Below are 22,627 nucleotides of genomic sequence, written 5' to 3'. Positions count from 1 at the left end.
GACTTAGCTGAGATCCAATGCTCTCTCCTCTTAGGTGAACATCAGCTAAAATCTATGCTCAATGTTCCAGCTGCTGCCTTTCATATATACAGTTCAGGAATCAGCTAAGAATTTGGGTAGAGTTTATGTATAGATTTGGAGGGATTTCTGTGGCTTCTTTCTTTCAGAGATTGTCCCCCCTCGCTTTCTAGTTATTCTATTAACCTCTAGCTAGTTCTTCATACTCCCCAAATGAGTAAGATGTCAAATTTCTGCTTGAGTTCTAATTGTACTGCTATATGAACTGTGAAGTACTATTAGGTAAAAAGCCATGTAAATTTGAATCCTGTGCAATAAGTTTCTTCTTCCAAAGATTGACTCCCCTTCAGTTTCTGCTTGTTTGTGGTAACTCCATAGTACTTTCAAATAGTTTTTCTGTTTCTTTCAGAGTATATAATTATTATCTGCAAAGGGATTGGTCTAATATACCCTATTCTACCATTACCACAAATTGTACCATATCCCCTTTTATTTTCCATTGATATTGCATGGGATTAAACAAAAAAAGACTTCTACATTTTTTGTGAATGATGGCAATAGCTTACCAATTTTTATAAAAACATTGAGCACATTACTAATCTTACTTTTTATTCTTTTTCTTATAGACCAGAGATGATTTCCTAGGTCAAGTGGATGTTCCTCTTTATCCATTACCGGTTGGTAGAGATGTCTATGATTTTAATTTTTGTGTTAATTCTTTTTTTTCTAATAAATACTTATAGATGCATAAGATAGTAAATGTAAATATTTGATTTGTAAAATATATTCTGCTATTAATTCTTGAGCATATTATTTTATGAAAACTCATCTCAATTTTCCATTTTAATTTTATTTTCAAGATTCCCTTACATGAACCCCAGTAAGAAATAGAGAGTTACTGAGGTTGGTTGACATCAGGAAAGCATGTCTGAGGAAAATCAGTTTGGACATAATCTGCTGAATAAGTAGAATGGGGAGAGCTTAGTCTCACAGAAAGAACCTAAAATCCTTTACAATGTGATGGGTGTGAACCTGAATGTGGACCAAGCATATAACAACAATGAAGGAAAGTAAGATTCAGAAATCATTTCATAATGAAACATTCTTGGGCCAGGTTTCTGAAATGGAGGTTGAGAAAAAAAATGAACAAAAAGTAATGATAATACAGATTGAATTTGGGAGATCAAGGTGGTGTCTTAAGCAGAAAAGGTAGGAGGAAAGCCATTTTGTTTTGAAAAAGAATATATTCATTTTTAGCCATAATGAATTTCAGGAGAAAACAGGAAAAATGGAAGTCTAAAGTGGGCAGCCGACAGAAATATAAAAATCAATTGTGTAGAGAAAGAGGCTGGAAGGATTGAGAGTTACCACATCGAGGTAACAGCAGAATCTCTGAGAATGATGGGCTGTCCAAGTAAGATAGATGAGAGCATCAAAGGCCAGACATTGAACCTCAGGCAGTATGGATCAATCAGAGAAGACAGACAATAAGAACCAGGAACAACCTGACAAGTAAAATAATGCCATGAGAATTTAAGGAAAGTTCTAAGACCGAATGGGTAGTTAATGCAAAACGTAAGAGAGAAGTAAAGAATAATAAAAGCAAAGGGCTGTTGAATTTGATAAGAAAGGTAATACTTCTTTACTATATCAATCTTTTGAGATATTTATTGGCTCTCCAAAGTCTTTAGAGATCACAAGCTTTTGATAATATATTTAATCCAATCTTACATTCCAGGCTTTTTACTTTTATGTTCTCCTAGAAAGACCTCTACTCTCTAATCATGCCCACCTGCTTGCATCAGATATATTCCATATTCCTTTTGGGTGCCAACATGCTAACCACTCTACTTTGTTTCTACTTCTTCCCTCCATTGACTGCACAGTGCACCTGCTCAGCCTGTTTGGTACTAAGATGTGATGTTGCCACAAGTTTTATGGTATAGGAAAGTGAAAGGCCTGTCAAGCTACCAGTCATAACCATTTAATGAGCTAAAGCCACATTTTTCTCACTTATAATTTCACTTATGGCTTAGATCATAGTTCATGAATATTCCTTAAAAGTACATGTTTTTGATGTTATAGATGTATCTTGAAAACCCACTGTTCTATTCTAGACAGAAAATCCAAGAATGGAGAGACCATATACGTTTAAGGATTTTGTTCTTCACCCAAGAAGGTCAGTAAATATAAAATAATAACATTAATTTTTAAAATCTCATGATATATTATAGTAGTCTCTTTTGAAATTCAAAGTTTAAACCTGTGTAAATAAGCTACTTCTAAATATTATTTTTAAAGCTTTACTGTTGTTTCTGATTAAAAAGTAATATATGCACAGCACCAAAAATTCTGAACATATAGAAAAGTATTCATACCCCTTTAGGAAAGACTTGTCCTCTTAATATTTATCAGACTAGAAGGTGTTATTGTTTTATTATTTATTTTAAAGTATATGTAATTTTGTCATACTATCCTTTTAAAAATCACAAACATTACTTCCACCAAAAGCAATATCCAATTTGACGTACACAAAACCAATTTCAGAAAAACCTAACTATGTCTTGCATATATTAATTAAAAATATTTCAGAAAACTCAAATATTTAGAGAAAATAACATGAGCAGTGACTAGAATTTAAAACCCAAATAGCATGTTCATAAGTCCATCTTCCTAAACTTAAAATTTTTAAGCTTAAGTTGTAAATGAAACTCCAAATAAAACTCCTTTTGACCATCTATACCGCATAGTCAAGTAAAATCTAGTGAGGACATGTATGGATTTACTGTCAAAAAAGTCAAAGTCAAAATAATGAAGTACATCTGTATATCCATACAATAGTATTTGTCTTGCTTTTAAAACTAGAAAATACAAAATGAAAGATATATGATGGGAAATTAGTAAAATTTTTCATTTAAAACATTTAATTACTCTTTGTAATATAAATTGTTAAAGCAAAATAAAAGGGATAGTGCTCTCTTAATATTTATTTTCTATAAGAGAAGTCATATATTTAACTTCTGTAGAAGTCTTGGAATGTAAATCTTATCTTCCTTTAACTTTAGACTGATTGTGGCATGTGCATACCAAGAATAAATAAATATTTTCTTCTCTTATTTGATTGCCCTAGTAGCCTGCTTTTTAACCTTGTAAAATGCTTCCTAGTATCATTATCTTTAAAAATATATAATTTAAAAAAAAATATATATATATATAATTTACATCTTCTGTCTGCACTGGATATCACTGCAAGTGCAGAAAGAACTTTAAATCAAGAGAAAATGTACTGCATTCTTAGACTTTCTGATGCTACTTTGCCCCATTAGGTGCAAACCCACAGGCTTATTGTCTAGTTGAAAAGACATGAGGGACACCTGGATGGCTCAGTCAGCTAAGCAGCTGACTCTGAATTTTGGTTCGGGACATGATCTCAGAGCCCTGGGATCAAGCCCTGAATCAAGCTCGCTGCTCAGCGGGGAGTCTTTTGTCCCTCTCCCTCTGCCCCTCCCCCGAATCTCACTCATGCTCTTTCTATCTCTAAAATAAATAAATGAATAAAATCTTTTTAAAAAAAGATATGAAACATATCACTATAGAGAAACTCTTGTATAAACCATTTTCTGAGCAAGTTTTCTGTATCCATCTGTTATATCAATAAGTCAGTGTGCACTCTCCCTTAAAAATGGACACATGAGCCATATTAGTGGCCTTGGAAAATAGCATCAGGGATTCTGTTGACCACTCAAGAAAGCTACAGTTTGCAAATTCATGAGAACTGTACAAGGAACACCTAAGAGATTAAGTGGGATAGGTGAGGAAGGGAGTATCTCTTGAATATAGAATAAAAGGTGGGGCTTTTTTTGTCCAGAAAGAAAGAGGGTAGAGGCACCTGGGTGGCTCAGTGGTTGAGCACCTGCCTTTTGGCTCAGGGTCCTGGGATCGAGTCCCACATCAGGCTCCCCACAGGGAGCCTGCTTCTTCCTCTGCCTATGTCTCTGCCTTTCTCTCTGTGCCTCTCATGAATAAATGAGATAGATAGATAGATAGATAGATAGATAGATAGATAGATAGATAGATAGATAGATAGATAGATAGATAGATAGATAGATAGATAAGGAAGGAAGGAAGGAAGGAAGGAAGGAAGGAAGGAAGGAAGGAAAGAAAGAAAAAAAAAGGAAGGAAGGAAGGAAGGAAGGAAGGAAGGAAGGAAGGAAGGAAGGAAGAAAGAAAGAAAGAAAGAAAGAAAGAAAGAAAGAAAGAAAGAAAGAAAGAGAAAGAAAGAAAAAGAGAAAGAAAGAAGAAGAAAGAAAGAAAGAAAGAAAGAAAGAAAGAAAGAAAGAAAGAAAAGGGTAATGAGTTACATAGCTGATATCTATAAAAATCATCAAACAATCTGTACAGAAAGTGAGGACAAGGAAGGATTTCTTAAGTAAGATGCTAGCTTTGGTGGCAGCAATAGACAGATTTAAATTCTTTTAAGTATTAATACGACAGCAGCCTTTAGCTTGGACAACTCATTATTCGAAGAGGTGATACAAGATACATTATGAAAATAGAGTAGATAAATTAATGTATGATAGATTCAAACAGCTGTCAAAGAAAGACAGTAAGTTCCAGACACCAGGTCTTGCTCTCCACTTTTCTGTCATCCTCTACAGTCTGAGGAGATTAAGATCCTCAAAGCACATCTCTGAGGATGCCTTTCTCTATCCCCCCAAGTACTCTGGCTTCCCAGTGTGTGCAAAATAACATCAAAAGTTCTCTTGTTTCACATGGACCTCATCCTCTGGATCAACCCTACCTTCCCTATGTATCCTGTAGGCCAGCCAAGCCCAACCATGACCATTTCCTTTACTCTTCCCCAGCTTTCCCATCTGTTCACTCATTTTTACTCTTTTCTCCACTCATATGCTTTTCCCTTCACTTACCTGGGTCAAAATCCTCCCCAGTCTGCTAGCACCTACTCAGATGCTTATTCTCCTCCTCCCAAATCTGTCAGTCACACTTCCTTCATGTCTTATTTATTTCATAACATTTATTTGTATTTGTTAAATTTTCTCCACCACTCACTCCTTTGCCTAGATATCTTCTGTCCTCAAGCTTGTCTTTGGGTCTCCTCTAGTAGCTGGTAGGTATTCAGTAAATTCTTGTTAAATGAATGCTTTTCTTCTTAAAGTTTTGTGAATAATTATTTTGTTTTCTACAGTCACAAATCAAGAGTTAAAGGTTATTTGAGATTAAAAATGACTTATTTACCTAAAACCAGTGGCTCAGAAGAAGATAACGCAGAACAGGCCGAGGAACTAGAGGTGAGATTTTATAAATTTTTGATTCAACTGAAAAGAAAATATCTCATTTCTTATTTTACTATCCTTTGAAGAAAAAATAACTTTATTCAATGAAGTTAATGTATACAATAAAAATTATTTACATGGGCATTTGTGTATTTTACACAAGTGTTCATTAAATATTTATTTCTTACTTCTAAGGACATTTCTGTAGAATGGCCATTATTGATGGCATTCTTAAAGGTTAGTGAATAGAGAATATGATGTTTATAAATGAAGGCATTTATTGTAATTAAGTCATTAACTCTTTCCGTTTTTTTAGAATTTTCTAAGACCATGTCCTATTCCTTTCCATTAAAGTAAGAATACAATTTACTATTTGTAAGTTAAATATGGAAATTTTGAGAAGACTACTTTTCTGCTCATGGTTGGGGGGAGGCTGAGAGGGTTCAGAAGTAAGGAGGGAATGAGAGAGGGAAAGAATTCAAATAATCTGATAAAAGGCTGTATTTATTTGGGGCAAATAGAATTTAACAATTTTCATGGATGACAGAATAAGAAAAAGCCCAAGTCAAGTATTTGGGCAGAGCTACATGCGTTGAGGGTGAGTGAGGAAGAGTTAGAGAGCATGTGTTTGGGATAGAATTGGATGGGGATTCGGAGACTGGAATTCTCATCCCAAGCTGTGCTACTAATGAGCTAAGTGACTGTGTGAATTGTTGAATGTCTCTGAACCATGGCTCTTCATTTGTAGAATGACTGTATTCTACCAAATGACCTCTAGGATTTCTTCCAGAAGAAAAACACCTGTCTCTTGACATTCCCATTAAAGCGACATTTACCGAAAGCACACAGTATATTGGTACCAATTTGCTTTGGAGAGTTTTCTTGTGTGTGCCTTCTTTAATAGTCATGCCATTTTGCTGAGGGTCTGGTAAACCTCCAGAAGAATTGTAAAGGTGAGGGACCTCCCCCAGCACTGGCCTCGACTTCATACACCCACATACCTTGAGAAAGAAAGCTTGAGAACAAGCTGTGCTTTTGCAACAGAGCTTTCTGGGCATTTTTTTAAATAGGCTCCACTCCCAGCACGGAGTCCAACATGGGGTTTGAACTCACAACCCTGTGATCAAGACCTGAGCTGAGATCAAGCATCAGACTCTTAGCCACCCAGGTGCCCCTCTGGGAATAAGATTTTACTTTATGAGAAAATCTGTAATAATAGAAGGAAAGAACTTTTTTCTTTAAATCACAGAATATAGTTAGCCCTTAGTTTGGCAAGCAAAAAAATTGATATCTTCTCTTAAGTCTATATTTGCTTATTTGAGTACCTTTTCTTTTTTTACTTTTTATCTGATTTATCATATTATAATCACTTTTTAAAAATTTTAGATATTTATTGGGTTGAAGTTTCTCTGCCTGGCATTTTGGTGCACAGGATATCTTGCATAATTGAATTCTGTTTGCAGTGAAGGATGCCTGCCATAAAGGAAGAAAATTCTTTATTTAGTAACTTAAAAAAAATTAACAGTGTTTCATTATTTAGGAACCTGCTCCAAGTTTTGCCCACACACACATATCACAGGTACCTTATTCACAGTTCAGTTTCTGTGGGTAGAGTTGCTTTGCTTCATTTTGTGGTCTCAGGTCTCAATGTTTGAATTCCCTCAGAATGCACCTTATAATTTCAGGAGATGTAAGCATGTAGGAGTTTATTTATGAAAGGCCCTAGGAATTCAAACACATGAATCTGTGCTTATTTATCTTCTGTGTAGCTAATGACCAGAGAAGTCTTGTCTGACATCTAGTTTGTAACTGAATATACAAAATTTTACTATTTAAAGAAAACAATTGTCATTTTCAAAAGAGGCTTGCTCTTGGGGCAATCTGTATTCCTTAGTACTTCAAAGTCTGGCTATAATAGATTATTATTTAACATTTGATTTTTGTACCCTCTGCAAATTTAGATTTAGTTGTATGTATTTTGTGAGATTAATGTATAACATATGTTTTAGCTCTGAATGGTTTCTTTCTAATACTCTTTGACTCCATTAAATTAGTAATTAAATGACATTCATTGATATTTATAAAATTATTTTGTGATTTGTGTGGTTAGCTTGATACATGTTTCATAGGGAGGCATTCTATACAAAAAAAAAAAGAAAAGAAAACTCAGTCTTTCTAAACAATATTTAAATGTACAACTGTATTTCCTTGAACTTTAAACAGGTTTTTAAAAATTAGGCCTTTAATTAAATTAGCTTTTCTCCTTCTCAGGTTTACTTAGGTAGCATAAATTCACTAAGGAGACTTTTAAAAGAGAAATCTTTAAGAAGATTTTTTTTTAAGATTTTATTTATTTATTCATGAGAGACACAGAGAGAGAGAGAGAGAGAAAGAGAGAGAGAGAAGCAGACACAGGCAGAGGGAGAAGCAGGCTCCATGCAGGGAGCCCAATGTGGGACTCGATCCTGGGACTCCAGGATCACACCCTGGCCTGAAGGCGGCCCTAAACCGCTGAGCCACCTGGGCTGCCCTTTAAGAAGATTTTAAAGAAATAATCTGTGGTACCATTTTCCTAGCTCTAAGCACTTTTACAATCCTTTACAGCAGTAGTGAGGACCCTTTTATTAATAAATTTCAATCTACAGAAAAACCAATGACCATATTTTTTAAACAACCTTTTTTCAGGAGGGTGAAATATAAAAATTCAGTTCATATACTTTTAAAATCGAAACCAGCAATAAAATTTAACATATACAAGACTGATTTTTAGGTATGTAGGTCCTACATTATGATCATTTAAAGGAATGAAAAAGAGAGAGAGAAGAAGGTAAACATAGATGGAGAGAGAAAGTAAGTCAATAAAGGGAAAGGAGAGAAATAGAGCAATAAAAGGAGGCCAAATTAAAGAGATGTCAGTACTGTAGAAGAGGTAAAAAGGAAAAAAATAAATAAGAAAGGGGTGAATTTACTTCCCATGCAGATCCTTTTTTCCAGAAGAATTTTTTGTCTTACTCTCTCCCTACCCCCTCTGCCTGTTTCACCTTCTGTCCTGCCTCCGTCCATAACCCTCCCACCAGACCAGCCAGAGAGATCAGCCTTGCTGCAGAAACCCCTGTCTTTTCCTCTGGGCTGCCAGAAAACATTCCTTTCCTTCCCAGCTCTTTTCCCTGACCCTTGTCTTTTCAGAGTTAGCCTTCCAACATCAAAGAATTCTTTTCCACCTTCTAAGCCATCAGCTGGCTGGCACACACCAGTCCTTCAACACTAGATCCCCACCCAGTGCCTCAAAGGACTATATATGTATTAAGGAAATTACTTTTTTGCCTGTTATTATGGTACCAAATACATTTCCCAGTTTGTCATTCTTTTTTCTACTTGGATTTGGAAGTTTTTGCCATATGCAAATTTGAGGATTTTGTAATCAAATTTATCAGTCTTCTTTATACTTAAAGGCTTCCTCACTCTTGGAACATACCTTTGAAATCCCCCGAGCTTTACTGTAATAATACATGTTGGTTTTACTTTGTAACATTTACACATTGCTCAATCTGTGATATCCTGGTATAACATGTGAGGTAGCACCCCACGTAATTTTTTTCTAAGTAATTTGCCTATTTCCCCACAAATTTGAACTGTCTTTATCACATCCTAAAGTCCTATAAACATGAGTCGTTCTGGGCTTTCTAATTCATTCTGTTGACCTGTGTATGTGTGTGTGTGCCCAATGCTGTACAGCTTTAATTGCCACCCTGTATAATATATTTTATTCAGTAGAGTTAACCTCTCGTTCTTCTGTTTTTAGAACTGTCCTGGTTATTGTTGATCGTTTGTGTTTCTATTTGAACTTGAGAATTGCCTTGTCCCATTATTTTCAAAAATCTGTAATGTAGGGGTGCCTGGGTGGCTCAATTGGATTAAGTGTCCAACTCTTGATCTCAGACTAGGTCTTGATCTCAGGTTTGTGAGTTCAAGCCCCACATGGGATATAGAGACTACTAAAATATAAAAATCTTCAAAAAAATAAATTTTTTTCTGTTTTTTTTTCCTACTAGCTATATTTTAAAACTTTTTTGAGAAATGTTAATAGTTTCAGGCAAAATTTAAATATTATTTTGCCGAAAAAACTCTTCATTATCATAATATGTTCATATTATGGTCTTAAAAGTTGACACTGTGCAGATTCTTCCTTGCGTAATTTCTGGAACTGAATATGCTAAATTTCTTTTTAAATTTCCTCCAGCATAATTTATTTATAAGGTAAAAAAGAAATCAAGCATAAGCTTAATTGTTACCACTCTGTTTTTCAGCCTGGCTGGGTTGTTTTGGACCAACCGGATGCTGCCTGCCATTTGCAGCAGCAGCAAGAACCTTCTCCTCTACCTCCAGGATGGGAAGAGAGGCAGGATATTCTTGGAAGGACCTACTATGTAAACCATGAATCTAGAAGAACACAGTGGAAAAGACCAACCGCTCAGTATGTGCTGGTGGCTTTCACATTTGTAATCTGAATACACTTTTGACCACTAATTTTCATTTTGAAGTTAGTTGTGTCTCAAATGGATTTATAATAGTATAGGAACCCATAAACTATAAAAATATGAGGATTTTTATGGTCCAGGGCTTTTAAAATGCCACCTTAACAGTTTCTTTTTTCTTTTCTTTTCTTTTTTTTTTTTTTTTTTTTAAGATTTTATTTATTTATTCACGAGAGACACAGAGAGAAAGAGAGGCAGAGACAGGCAGAGGGAGAAGCAGGCTCCATGCAGGGAGCCTGACATGGGACTCGATCCTGGGTCTCCAGGATCATGCCCTGGGCTGAAGGCAGCGCTAAACCACTGAGCCACCCAGGCTGCCCAACAATTTCTTTTTTAAAATGATTTGATAACATTCAAAATTATCTGAGTCACAAATGCCACCCTTCTAATTGCTTCTTTTTAAAAATTATTTTGCAGCCACAGAAGATGTGTTTTTCTCTTTAGACTGGTTTAGAAATTCTTGGAAATTTTTGTAGTTTGTTACTGAAATATAATAAAATGTTAATTTCTACAGTAAACTATTTTTACATATAAGTTACCTGTAAAATATAAAGGACTGAATAACAAGGTTTTTGTTAAACACTCATTTGCCAATCTGGTCAATACATACATAATTTCCAGTGCACACAGATCAAGGATAGAATGACCTTTGAGGTATTCTAATTTATGTCTTCTCAGTGACATTTTTCTTTTATTATCATCAGACTGTATATTTATAAATAAACACATATGTCCCATTACTCACATTTATTATCAAATACCCTTCCATTTCTCCTCCCTTATAGCCTTATGAAGGCTTTCATTAGTCTACTTTTTGACAGAGACTTAAAATTTTTATTTGTCCATTAATTTCTAATTTTTAGCTCTCGCATTTTGTGTCTGACACAGTCTAAGCACTTTCATAGATATTTTCTGTTCTCAAATCCTTCCAAACCAAATCAGTGATGCTGGTTCTTCATGGCACAGAAGCATCAATCTTTGTAGGGACCTGTGCACCTTGCAAAACTGAAGACACTATGAAACTCTACAAAATTGTCCTACTGCATACCTTAGTATTACAGCAAGCCTGACTTGAACGGACTCACATTTCTTTCACTATGGTTGATGTCACTTTCAGCTAGCCTAAATCAGGTATTCAGGTGAGAAAAATCTGAAGTATTCCCCTATGACCATCTGTCAAAATTAAGTCTTCTTTAGCAATAGTGCAGTAAGAGCTGGTCTTTTGACTACCCTGGACTTATATGGCATTAAATAAATTAACAATAATTTTGTTATTAAATATTTGTATAAAATCTGATCTGATGATCTGGTTATATTAAATTCAAATAGCTAGAATAATAATACTCAGTGGGATAATGGTGTTCAGTCTGATTTACTAAACTTGCCTAAACTCAGTCATGTTTTTACTATTATTGTTTTTCAGACCAGGCCCATTTCTATAAATGATCAAAAACAGATACTATTTAATCTGTAACCTATTAAGTTTCTTACATGATATTTCATTTTGTCCTCTAAGTTCATGCATAGGGAACTCTAGTCTTGGCTTAAGATCAGTTCCAGAAAATGTTACTGTCTGGTTCTTGAAGCTGTATATGTAAATCTTAAAGCTTCTTTTTTATAGTCTCTCTATAGCTACTCTAGATTTTATTCATATAATAGCATGGCAAAATAATAATATACTAAAATTACTTATGAAACTCTCAGATATTCATTTATTTAACAAATATTTTTGAGTGCCCTTACATGCCAAACATTACCCTAGGTGTGGTGATGAACTAAAATATCAGTCAGATGTGTTACACATTTTCATAAAACCTTAATTCCATAAGGTACCCTGAAGATACCAATGTGCCCATGACCTAATCTATGCATATTGAAATAGCCTTTGGCCCAAACCAGTGAATTCTGATCTAAGGTATTTTATAAAATGGTCACAGCAAAAAAAAAAAAAAAAAAGTGGTCATAGCATCTTTGACTATCATTTTAACTATCTGCAGACATGGGTGACAGCTTTTATATTTCTAATCCAGGGACAACCTAACTGATGCTGAGAATGGTAACATGCAACTGCAAGCACAGCGTGCATTTACTACCAGACGGCAGATATCTGAGGAAACAGAAAGTGTGGATAATCGAGAGTCTTCCGAGGTAGAAGTAATTTTCTTGTTCTTGTCCATAGACACATATTATAGCAGTAGATAAAAGTATGTGTGGCTTACGATTATTCTGTTTATTTTAGAGCTGGGAAATTATAAGAGAAGATGAAGCCACCATGTATAGCAATCAGGCCTTCCCATCACCTCCAGCATCAAATAACTTGGATGTTCAGACTCATCTTGCAGAAGAATTGAATGCCAGACTCACAATTTGTAGAAACTCAGCCACCAGCCAGCCAGTATCCAGCTCAGTAAGATGCCCTTAGATTTTGTTGTAGCTTCAGGATTTTATATTCTATATATTATTCCATTTGGTATCCAACATTTACATAAAATTTTGTCTTTTATTTCTGGTTTTATTGACATGTAATTGACAACATTGGATTAATTTAAGGTATACAACGAAATGATTTGATAGATATTATAGCAAAATTATCATCACGGTAAGTCTAGTTAATATCCGTTACCTCACATAGCTACATTTTTTTTTCTTGTGATGAAAAAATTTTGTCTTAAATGCATATAATAATGTTTTAGGGACTTTAAGACTTTACAGTATGGTTATTTTTTCAAATATTTCCACTAACAGTATGGAGCAAAGTCATGGATAATCCAAGTGGTCACTGGACTCTAAATATCCATTACAAACCAGTGCAGTGCCTTCCAGCCAGAGACCCCCAGGAATACACTTGCAATTAAACAAATTGGGTTTATTACTCATTTCATCAAGAACACACACCATGAATGTCTCAGTAAGAGTATGTTAAAAAAGACTTGAAGGATTGGAGTTCATGTTAGGTGATTTTGAGGAAGATTTAAGGAACCATTGGATGCTGTCAAGAAGCAAGAGTGTGGAGCGCCTAGGTGGTGCCCCATACCCTTGATTAAGCATCTGACTCTTGATCTCAGCTCAAGTCTTGATTTCTGGGTGGTGAGTTCAGGCCCCACATTGTGTTCCATGCTGGATGTGGTGCCTACTTAAAAAAAAAAAAGCAGGGGTGATTCTGTGATTGGGTGTCTCAAATCTTATGTATAGCGAGGCTAAAGCTATAATTTGTTAAAAAGGAGTAGTCACTCACATTTGCCAGAATGGAGAGATATTTGGTATTTTGTGGCTTCGACAGTATTCATGTTTTCTCTGTCTTCAGGCATGATTACAAGGTGGTCTTCATTTTGTCTTGATCTCTACTGATGGTGCCAGGCCAAGTCCTGCATGTCAGGGGTCGCTTTTTTTCTTCCTCGTTATACCACACCTGTCACTAGCGCACATGTGTGAATAAGAACTGACATGCTTGGTCTAAACATGGAAATAGATAACATTCAATGAAATACTCTGCAGCCATGAAAAGAAAGTGACTTTGAATGGATATGTTGTGTAGAACAATCCCTAAGACATGTTGGCCAGTGAAAAACAGGAAAACACAGAGCAATGTGTTTGGATTTTATTTATTTTATTTTATTTTATTTTATTTTATTTGTTTGTTTATTTATTTATTTATTTATTTATTTATTTTGGTGAGAGAGAGAATGTGTGCACAGGAGCAGAGGGAGGGGTAGAGAAAGAAGCAGACTCCCCACTGAGCAGGGAGCCTGATGCAGGACTCGATCCCAGGACTCTGGGATCATGACCTGAGTCAAAGGCAGATGCTTAACCAATTGGGCCAACCAGGTGCCTAGAGTTATGTGTTTGATATGCTACCATTTATGTAAATTTTCTACATACAAAAAAATGTGTATCATTTCTTGAAGACTAAACAGGAAACTGATAACCTTGCTCATCTCTAAAGAGAGGAACAGAGTGAGCAGGACATATGCTTTGTGTACCTCTTGAATTTCATACCATGTGCATGTTAATTTAAAAATAATTATTATTTTTATTTATTTTTAAAGTATATTGTCATGGTTAGAAATTCAAACAGTATTGAAGTATATAAAATAATATATACCTTTTACCTCTAATATATGCTACCTCAATTGCTATTGATGATTGTGCATGTATTCTCCTAAACATTTTCTATGTCTATCAAAAAATTCAGATAGTGACAACAGCATGCATATAAAAACACAGAGAAAAAAAGAATAGGGGACTTCTGGGGAACATCTAGAATGTTCAGAGGGTGAGTGTTGAGGTGGGAAGCACTGGAGCTGTCAAGAGCAGCCAAGTCAGGGAGCTCATTATGTTCTATGCTATGGACTTCCTGCTGGTAGTTGTGAGAAATCACAGAAGGGCTCTGAGCTGGAGAATGATGTGACCAGGTCTCCACTGGAAAATGCTCTCTGGCTCTCTGGCTACAGCATGCAGCATGGATAGTGGGCTTAAGGAAATAGGACTTGAAGCAGGGAAATCTGTTAGGGTGTTGCTGCAGTAACAGTGACAAATGATGGAAACTCAAAATTGAAAAAAATAACTCAACTTGAACTAAGTGCAAGGAGAATATATTTGAGAACAGGTAAAGAAACGGAATGAGTAAGATCTGATGAGTGACCTGCCGGCAAGGGACGGGGAGGGTGGGGTGGGAGTAAGGTGACCACCCCAATACCTGACGGGAGCAGCTGCTGGACTCCAGTGCTGCCCACAGAAACAAGGAGTACCAACAAGAAACAGGTTTCAGTGGGTGTGGACAGGGGAAAACCAAATCCAGTTTGGGGGCACAGTGAGGGGTATCTGTTTGACATTCAAGAGCGAGTGTCCAGGAGGCACCTTCAAACCCAGGGGAGAAGGGTGAGTCACAAGGTGGAAGGTGCTGGCACACAGAGGTATCTAGAGCAGGTGAGTGCCCTCCCTAGCCACTTTTCCTTCTGCCCTGTCATACCCACCCCCATTATTTTATCTGCCTTTCAAACATAAATCAAAAACCTAAAGCTAATGTCACTCTTTTTTTTTTTTTTTGGTTTGTTTTTTTATAAGAATCATTCCAGCAGAAGAGGCAGCTTACAAGCCTATACTTTTGAGGAACAGCCTACACTTCCTGTGGTGAGTTTTATACCCTCCCCACATTGTCAGTAAAAATAGGAAATTCAAGAACTTTTTTTTTTTTTGAACACTGAATATGAACATTTGACTGCCTAGCAATGAACCAATCCAGCACAGAATCTGGGTTCTCGGAGATGAGTTTCAGAGGAGAGGGGGAGAGGGTAGATGGACCCTTCAGAGACAAAACGGGAGAACTGCCTCTCCCATAGTAAGAAACCAAGGCCTCTGCACTGGTGAGTGTGGGGGATACCTGGGCTTGTCCACTGAGGCACTGTGCTGGCTGGAGGTGGTCTACAGGCAGCATTCATTCGAGACAGTGGTGTCCAGTTGCCTCTCCTCTGTACACTGGCCCCTGGCATCGAGCAGCAGTGTCTGCCCCATATGTGAAGTGTCACATCAGGACTCAGTCATTTGGGCAGATGTGCACTGGTGTTGGCAAGCTCAGTGGCCAATTGGATGGAGTTCTGCTCTCCCTTCCCTTCAGACTCATGTCCACATCCACTGAGCCCTTCTACCTTCTTCCCAGTAGGGTTTCTAGCCACAGCCTTGACTGGAGCTCATGCCTGGACTCTTGACTCCCTTTGGGTCTTCCACCCCCATCTCTTCCTGTTTTAGCTCTCATTACTTTGAGTTTATCTCTTCTTTACACAGCCCCTACTTGTGTTTTAAACCAACAAAAACTCCCAGGCTCCTCACCCTTTCAGCGTACCCTCCTTCTCATCAACCCACAAGGAGCTCTTGCTGCCTTTAACCCTGTCCCTGCTTTTTCTTCCAAATAAGCTGCCCCCTTTCCTGACTCTCTCCTTTCTCTGCGTCTGTGTGCATTCTCTTTTCCCACTTTGAATGTCTCCTCACCTTTTTTCACATGTAATTTTGAATGGCAGTTGATGCATTAATTTTGAAATGTGGGGATTGTTTTTGCTTTCATGGAAATTCCATCATTGGGATGCAGAGACTCAACATTCCTTGAACCAAATAGTAGCTCATCCATCTAAAAAGGTGGCCCTGCACCAATAGAGGGACACAATCTTGTACTGAAGAAAGAGGCAGCACCCACCTGTGCCATTGGCTCAGTCACTATTGACCATCTACAAGAGAGTAGATGCCACAGAAAGACTGCCCTCACCATCCTTTCTCTCATTATTGCCATATGCCTGGCCTCCTCCATTCAGCTGGAACCTGCCTAAGCAGAGATCTGTGGTTTTCTTCCACTGTACTTTGTAATGTCCTCTTACAAGGAAGATGTTGCATTTCTGATTGACAACAGGCATTCATCCAAGAAGCAATTTTAAGTGCATCACAGGAGCAGTAGAGTCTAGAGTTGATTTATATTCATCAGTACATGCATGTATTTTTGGTTTTTATATGTACTGAAAAAGCTGTTTCCATACCTTTTTCTTCTCAATTCATGATTAGTCTTTCTAACAGTTTTCGTGAGGTATGATTTATATACCATAAAATCCCCTCATTTTTATGTGTACAAATACATGAATTTTAGTAAATCGATACAGTTGTGCAAACATCACCACAGTCAAGTTTAAGAACCCTTCACTGCCCCCAGAAAGTTCCCTCAATCACAGCACCTGCTTTCAGCCCCCAGGTAACTACTCATTTGCCTTCTCTAGCTACAGTGTTTCCTTTTCTAGAAATTTCATAGAATAGGAACCATACAGTGTTATAATTTGATATACCTGGCCTCTTTCACTTAATAGAATGTTTTTGAGATTTGACTATGCTGGTACACGGTCTCAGTAGTTCATGATATTCTGTTGTGTAGACGTATCTACTATATTTCATTTGTCTGCTCACCAGCTGTGAGACATTTGTAAAGCTGGGCAATTTTAAATTTCATTATTTTGTAAACTAACAGCTCATTGAAACTGTCAGCAATGGACATCTACCCCTGTGTGTCTAGGGGATGGTGTATCTGGTGAACAGACCAGTGGTGATAGATTTTATGTGTAAAGCATGTTGGGGAATCAGGCCAAACCTTGAAGAGTCTAGTCTGGTTCAAAAGACAAAAGGAAGGCCAAACCTGGACAACTTTAAGTAAACCTGGGAATAACCAGACCTCTTTGTTCATTTGTAATAAACTCATAAGTAACAACTCCCCAGCCCTTACAGAAAGAAGGCAGGGGTGACTCTTGAGTCCTCACATCTGGGCGATAAATTCTGTAGTTAGACTAGACCTGGCTCAGATCTCAGCTCCATATTAGCAATGTATCTGTTAGGAAATTAGCCCAATTTTCTAAGCTTCAGTTTCCTTGTAAATTAAAACCAGCTAGTAATAGCAATTATCTCATTAAGGTTTGTGTGGATGTTAAATGACATGATCTGTATTAAAGCATTTAGTGTGTCATTGTCATGTTTTATTAATGTTGGTATCACTCTCATCAGTATGGTCTGTTCTGGTTTTTCTTTAAGCGAAATGTTGTATACTTCATTTCATATACCTCAACATAGGACTTTAAAAAATCTAATTTTAAAGAGAGAAGGCAGTGAAAGAGGATTGTTTCTTTAACAGGATTGTTAAAAAGATTGTTTCTTATTAACATTCAGTTTTCCTGTTATTCTTCACTTTAGCTTTTGCCTACTTCATCTGGATTACCACCAGGTTGGGAGGAAAAACAAGATGAAAGAGGAAGATCATATTATGTAGATCACAATTCCAGAACTACTACCTGGACAAAGCCCGTTGTACAGGTATCATGCAATCTATCTGTTAACTTGTTTTCTTACATAATTTAAGCCATCATATTCCTGTGGAAGCTATTGCATCGTTTTGTGGTATATATCAGATGCTGCTAGCATCTTTTTTTTTTCTTTAGATTTTATTTATTTATTTGAGAGACAGAGAGAGTGAGCAAGAGCATGAACAGGGTGAGGGATGAGAGTCAGACTCCCCATCAAGCAGGGAGCCCAACTCAGGGCTCCATCCTGGGACTCCAGGGTCATGACCTGAGCCCAAGGCAGATGCTTAACCTGAGCCACCCAGGTGCCCCTGTTAGTGTCTTCTAATTGTTTGCTGACATTGGTGCCTCCCATTTCCTACAGATCTCTAAAATACATGATTACCACTTGTTATCATGTAAAACAAATTCTACTGGGAATAAAAGGACAGAGTAAATGATCTGGTCCATTGGATAATTTTGTCATTTGAATGGTTAAGATCATTATTTCACTAAAAGATAATCTATTAAAGAAGTTTGTCGTGATAGTATTTGTCCTTGGCAACAGTGAGTGCGTTTTGTGATATTTCCCTGTTAAGTGTTGAGGAAAACGTTTGTTTTATCTTATCACCCTTTCTCTTACTGGGACATTTTTTAACACTGGAAAGTATAGAGAACAATAGAGCACATACCCATTTTCTTAACACCCAGAATTTACCACCATTAACAAATTACCATATTTGTTTCTAGACATTTTATTTTTAAAAATAGAATCTTACAGGAGCGCCTGGGTGGCTCAGTCAGTTAAGTGTCTAACTTTGGCTCAGGTCATGATCTTGGGGTTTCGAGGTCAAGGCGCCCCCACTCTACCCACCCCCCCCTTAGGCTCCCCACTGAGGGGGAGTCTGCTTCTCCCTTGGCCCCTCCCCCCATTCATGCTTGTTCTCTGTCTCAAATAAATAAAATCTTTTAAAAATATATAAAAAAAAAAAATAGTACAGATAAAACTAAATTCCTTTTAGTCCGGCATTTTGTCCCACTACCCAGAGAGAAGCATTATCACATTATCTGTTGGGTGTTCTTGCCAGTCTTTTTTTTTTTTTTTTTTTCACTTAAACAGTAGAAACTTACTTATCACAGTTCTGGAGGCTGGAAGGCCGAAGTCAGAGTGCAGCATTTTGGGTCCTGGTGAGGGCCCTCTTCTGGACTGCAGACTTCCTCTTCTTGCCATGGCCTTGCACAGTTCTTCCAGGCTCTGTTATACACACTTACGTAGAGAGCCAAAATGATGCAAAGTAGTGTTTATGTTCCTGTGTTTCAGATTTTGAAATTTCATTATCATATAATTCTAAATCTTTTTTTGTTCAACATTGTTTTAAAATCCTATCCATACTGTTTTATATATCAATCCAGGGTTTTTAAGTACTGCCTAATATTTCCTCAAACAAATAAATTTCATTTCAATGATCCATTTCTGCAGCATATATTAGCCATGCATTTTGTTTGCCCAGCATATGAAACCACTTCTACATACGGGGAATTCCACACTCTGCATCTTTGGGACCAAGCAGAGAGAGCCTCCTTTGAGGGGTGCTGTGCAGCTCCCCTTGCCATTGGGCTGGATCCCTCGGACCTAGCTTCCTCAGTCCTGTGCATCTACTTGCAGACTTGGATGTTAGCCAGCATCATCGTACCGCTAGAGAATTAGCTGAGAAATTAGAAGTTATTTTAAAATCAAAGTTTAACAAAATGAGTCTGCAATGTTTAGGTCTATTTAGGTTTATTTCTAAGTATGTATTCTGTTTGTAGGTTACCTTTTAACCACAGCTGTTTGTGTGTTCTCTATAAAACGTGACAACATGACTTAATTAATGTGCTAGGCCACGGTGGAGACCAGTCAGCTGCAGCCAAGCCAGAGTGCGGCATGTCCTCAACCACAGGTCCCCTTGAGTGAGTCAGCGCAGCAGGGGACCCAGGCGGCTGAAATGGAGCAAGGATTCCTCCCTAAAGGCTGGGAAGTCCGGCATGCGCCAAATGGGAGGCCTTTCTTTATTGACCACAACACCAAAACCACTACCTGGGTAACTTTAATACTGTCCAGTTTGAATTTCGAGCAACAGTCTTAACTCTTACATATGGATAGTTCCCTGTAACCTTTAGATGTACATTAATATAACCTGCATTTTCTCATATTTTTTAAAGAGATGCTGAATTCTTAACAGTACTGTTTCTACTCATGAAATATTTATGCCTATTTTTAATATTTTTGGGGATTGTTGAAATACATTTACCTCCTATTTTTAACTCATAGACATAAATACTTAGGAAGAGATTTGTAATAATCCTTTACCCTTATATGTATAAAGATAGATATAAAGAGATATATGTATGTCCTATTTAATACCCAACAACTTTGGGGAGGCTAGTTAAATACAATTTTTATTTTAAGATAAATCTTAAAGTTGTTGAGCAGTTCGTTCACCACTAATAGAAAAATTACTAAAAATCAACAGCAGACGACTAGATTTTGATTAATTCATTTAAAAGACCAAAGTCAGGGCAGCCCCAGTGGCGCAGTGGTTTGGCGCCGCCTGCAGCCAGGGGTGTGATCCTGGAGACCCGGGATCAAGTCCCATGTCAGGCTCCCTGCGTGGAGCCTGCTTCTCCCTCTGCCTGTCTCTCTCTCTCCTTCTCTCTCTGTGTCTCTATGAATAAATAAATAAAATCTTTAAAAAAAATAAAAATAATAAAAGACCAAAGTCACAAATAAATAAATAAATGATCAAAGTTGTGGGTGCCTGGGTAGCTCAGTGGCTGAGCATCTGCCTTTGGCTCAGGTCATGATCCTGGGGTCTTGGGATCAAGTCCCGCACTGGGCTCCCCTCAGCAACCCTGCTTCTCCCTCTACCTGTGTCTCTGCCTCTCTCTGTGTCTCTCATGAATAAATAAATGAAATCTTAAAAAAACAAAACCAAAGTACCTTAATAAAACTAAAATAGTTTAATAAATTATTTAATAAAATAATATTGAAACAGGGGATCCCTGGGTGGCTCAGCGGTTTGGCGCCTGCCTTTGGCCCAGGGCGTGATCCTGGAGTCCCGGGATCGAATCCCACGTCGGGCTCCCGGTGCATGGAGCCTGCTTCTCCCTCTGCCTGTGTCTCTGCCTCTCTCTCTCTATGTCTATCATGAATGAATAAATAAATCTTAAAAAAATATATTGGAACAATAATATATATATATATGTGAATCCAAACAAATTGAATTTTGTTTTTTTTTCAACAATTTGAATTGACCCTAATTATGAATTGACCTTAATAAACTTTTCAAGCTTACCTCCCTAACTTTAAAAAATGTTAATAGATCAACACATTAAGTGCCAAGAAGTATATTCAAGGCCTCAAAAATTACATTGGTCTAGTTTAATGTCCTGTTCATTCAAGCAGTTTTTATTTAGAGAAGAGCCCTATATAGTGACCCAGTCCCTAACGAGTGAGGCATAATTCTCTGAATGGTTTCTGTGAAACAGATGATGAGTTAAAACTGATCCTACTCTGAGACCTGAGAACTGAATATTGTAGCCTGGGAATGATGGGTTTTAGACAGAGAAACTATTATTTCACAGGTAAAACAAATGAAATAAAAATAGACTTTTATTTTTTATTTATTTTTTAAGATTTTATTTATTCATTCATGAGAGACATACACAGAGAGAGGCAGAGACATAGACAGAGGGAGAAACAGGCTCCCTGCAGGGAGCCTGATGTGGGACTCAATCCCCAGACTCGGGATCATGGTCATGACCTTAGCCAAAGGTGGATGCTCAACCATTGAGCCACCCCGGTGCTCCAAAAGTAGACTTTAAAAGAGAGTATTTTAAATATCAATTATGTTAGAAAACATGGTAACAGATTGACTTTCTTGATTTTAAGATTTGTGTGTGTGTGTTGTTTTCTTTATTTACCATAAAAGGAAGATCCAAGACTGAAAATTCCAGCTCATCTGAGAGGAAAGATGTCACTGGATTCTTCCAATGATCTGGGGCCTTTACCTGTAAGTTTATAGAATTGCTAGCAATCTAATTTGGCTACCTCAAACATTTTGTATTTTGGAATAAGTAGTTCTTCAACAACTATAAGTAATGTTATTATTAAAGAGTATTGCTTTCTATTAAGCATGAAATATGCAAATTAACCATATAACCAGCGCCATTTTTCTACCCATACATATAAAACTCTCTCCTAAAATAATTGAAATACATTCTTCATTATAGCCAGGATGGGAAGAAAGAACTCATACAGATGGAAGAATCTTCTACATAAATCACAGTATGTGCAATGTGATTTTTCATTATATTATTTTTTTGAAATACTGAATATTGTGCAGGAAAATAAAGAACACCTTTTTTTTCTCTCCCTCTTCAGATATAAAAAGAACACAATGGGAAGATCCTCGGTTGCAAAATGTAGCAATAACTGGACCAGTAAGTCTCTTTGTGTCCGTGTGATTGGTGGCATTGTCCTCTCACCTGTCTTTTCAAGGGTGAATAGTCAAGGGCATTATCCTACAGACCCTGAGAGGAAGGCACATCTGCAATTCTGTTCTCTCCTCACCCCACCCACTCCAGGCCTCAATTATTTGAAAAGAGCATATAAACTCATTGTCCTTACCCTTGCAATAGCCTTGGGAGACTAGTGAGCCAGATAGTCAAATGCTAAGGCAGTGGGCTGCTGGGCTCAGGCTGGTACTTGCCATTGCCTGAAAAAGAATGTTGGCAATCAGCAGATCAGAGAGGATCCAAGAATGTACCAGATGAAAAAGTAGATAAGCACCCAATGGACTCCAGGGGCCTGTCTTGAACTTTTTGGTAGAGATAACTATAAATGCTGGCATATAAAATACTCATCTTTAAGCATAACTGTTATAGTGTATGATGTTTATACTGCTCTTGAGTCAGGTTAATGGTAGGAAAAATAATTTTC

The 22,627-nt window shown here is 37.1% G+C and overlaps 1 protein-coding gene across 5 annotated transcripts in view; it reads left to right on the top strand.

Moving 5' to 3' along the window:
- Positions 1-22,627, top strand: part of NEDD4 (NEDD4 E3 ubiquitin protein ligase) — a 122,809-nt gene that overhangs the window by 82,207 nt on the left and 17,975 nt on the right. For 4 of the 5 annotated variants that reach the window (XM_025472713.3, XM_025472715.3, XM_049104097.1 and 1 more), the window contains 12 exons: positions 645-695; positions 2,136-2,197; positions 5,225-5,327; positions 9,620-9,786; positions 11,878-11,995; positions 12,087-12,254; positions 14,912-14,977; positions 17,561-17,680; positions 19,527-19,727; positions 21,618-21,698; positions 21,919-21,973; positions 22,070-22,128. In XM_025472713.3, coding sequence (XP_025328498.1) covers positions 645-695; positions 2,136-2,197; positions 5,225-5,327; positions 9,620-9,786; positions 11,878-11,995; positions 12,087-12,254; positions 14,912-14,977; positions 17,561-17,680; positions 19,527-19,727; positions 21,618-21,698; positions 21,919-21,973; positions 22,070-22,128 — 1,251 coding nt within the window. The remainder of the gene's footprint in view (positions 1-644; positions 696-2,135; positions 2,198-5,224; positions 5,328-9,619; positions 9,787-11,877; positions 11,996-12,086; positions 12,255-14,911; positions 14,978-17,560; positions 17,681-19,526; positions 19,728-21,617; positions 21,699-21,918; positions 21,974-22,069; positions 22,129-22,627) is intronic. The other variant, XM_035708881.2, reaches the window with a different exon arrangement.

This window comes from Canis lupus, chromosome 30 (assembly GCF_003254725.2).
Source record: "Canis lupus dingo isolate Sandy chromosome 30, ASM325472v2, whole genome shotgun sequence".
NCBI classification, from domain to species: domain Eukaryota; kingdom Metazoa; phylum Chordata; class Mammalia; order Carnivora; family Canidae; genus Canis; species Canis lupus.
The sequence above is the reverse complement of the archived record's forward strand: the minus strand, read 5'-3'. Positions and strand labels throughout refer to the sequence as shown.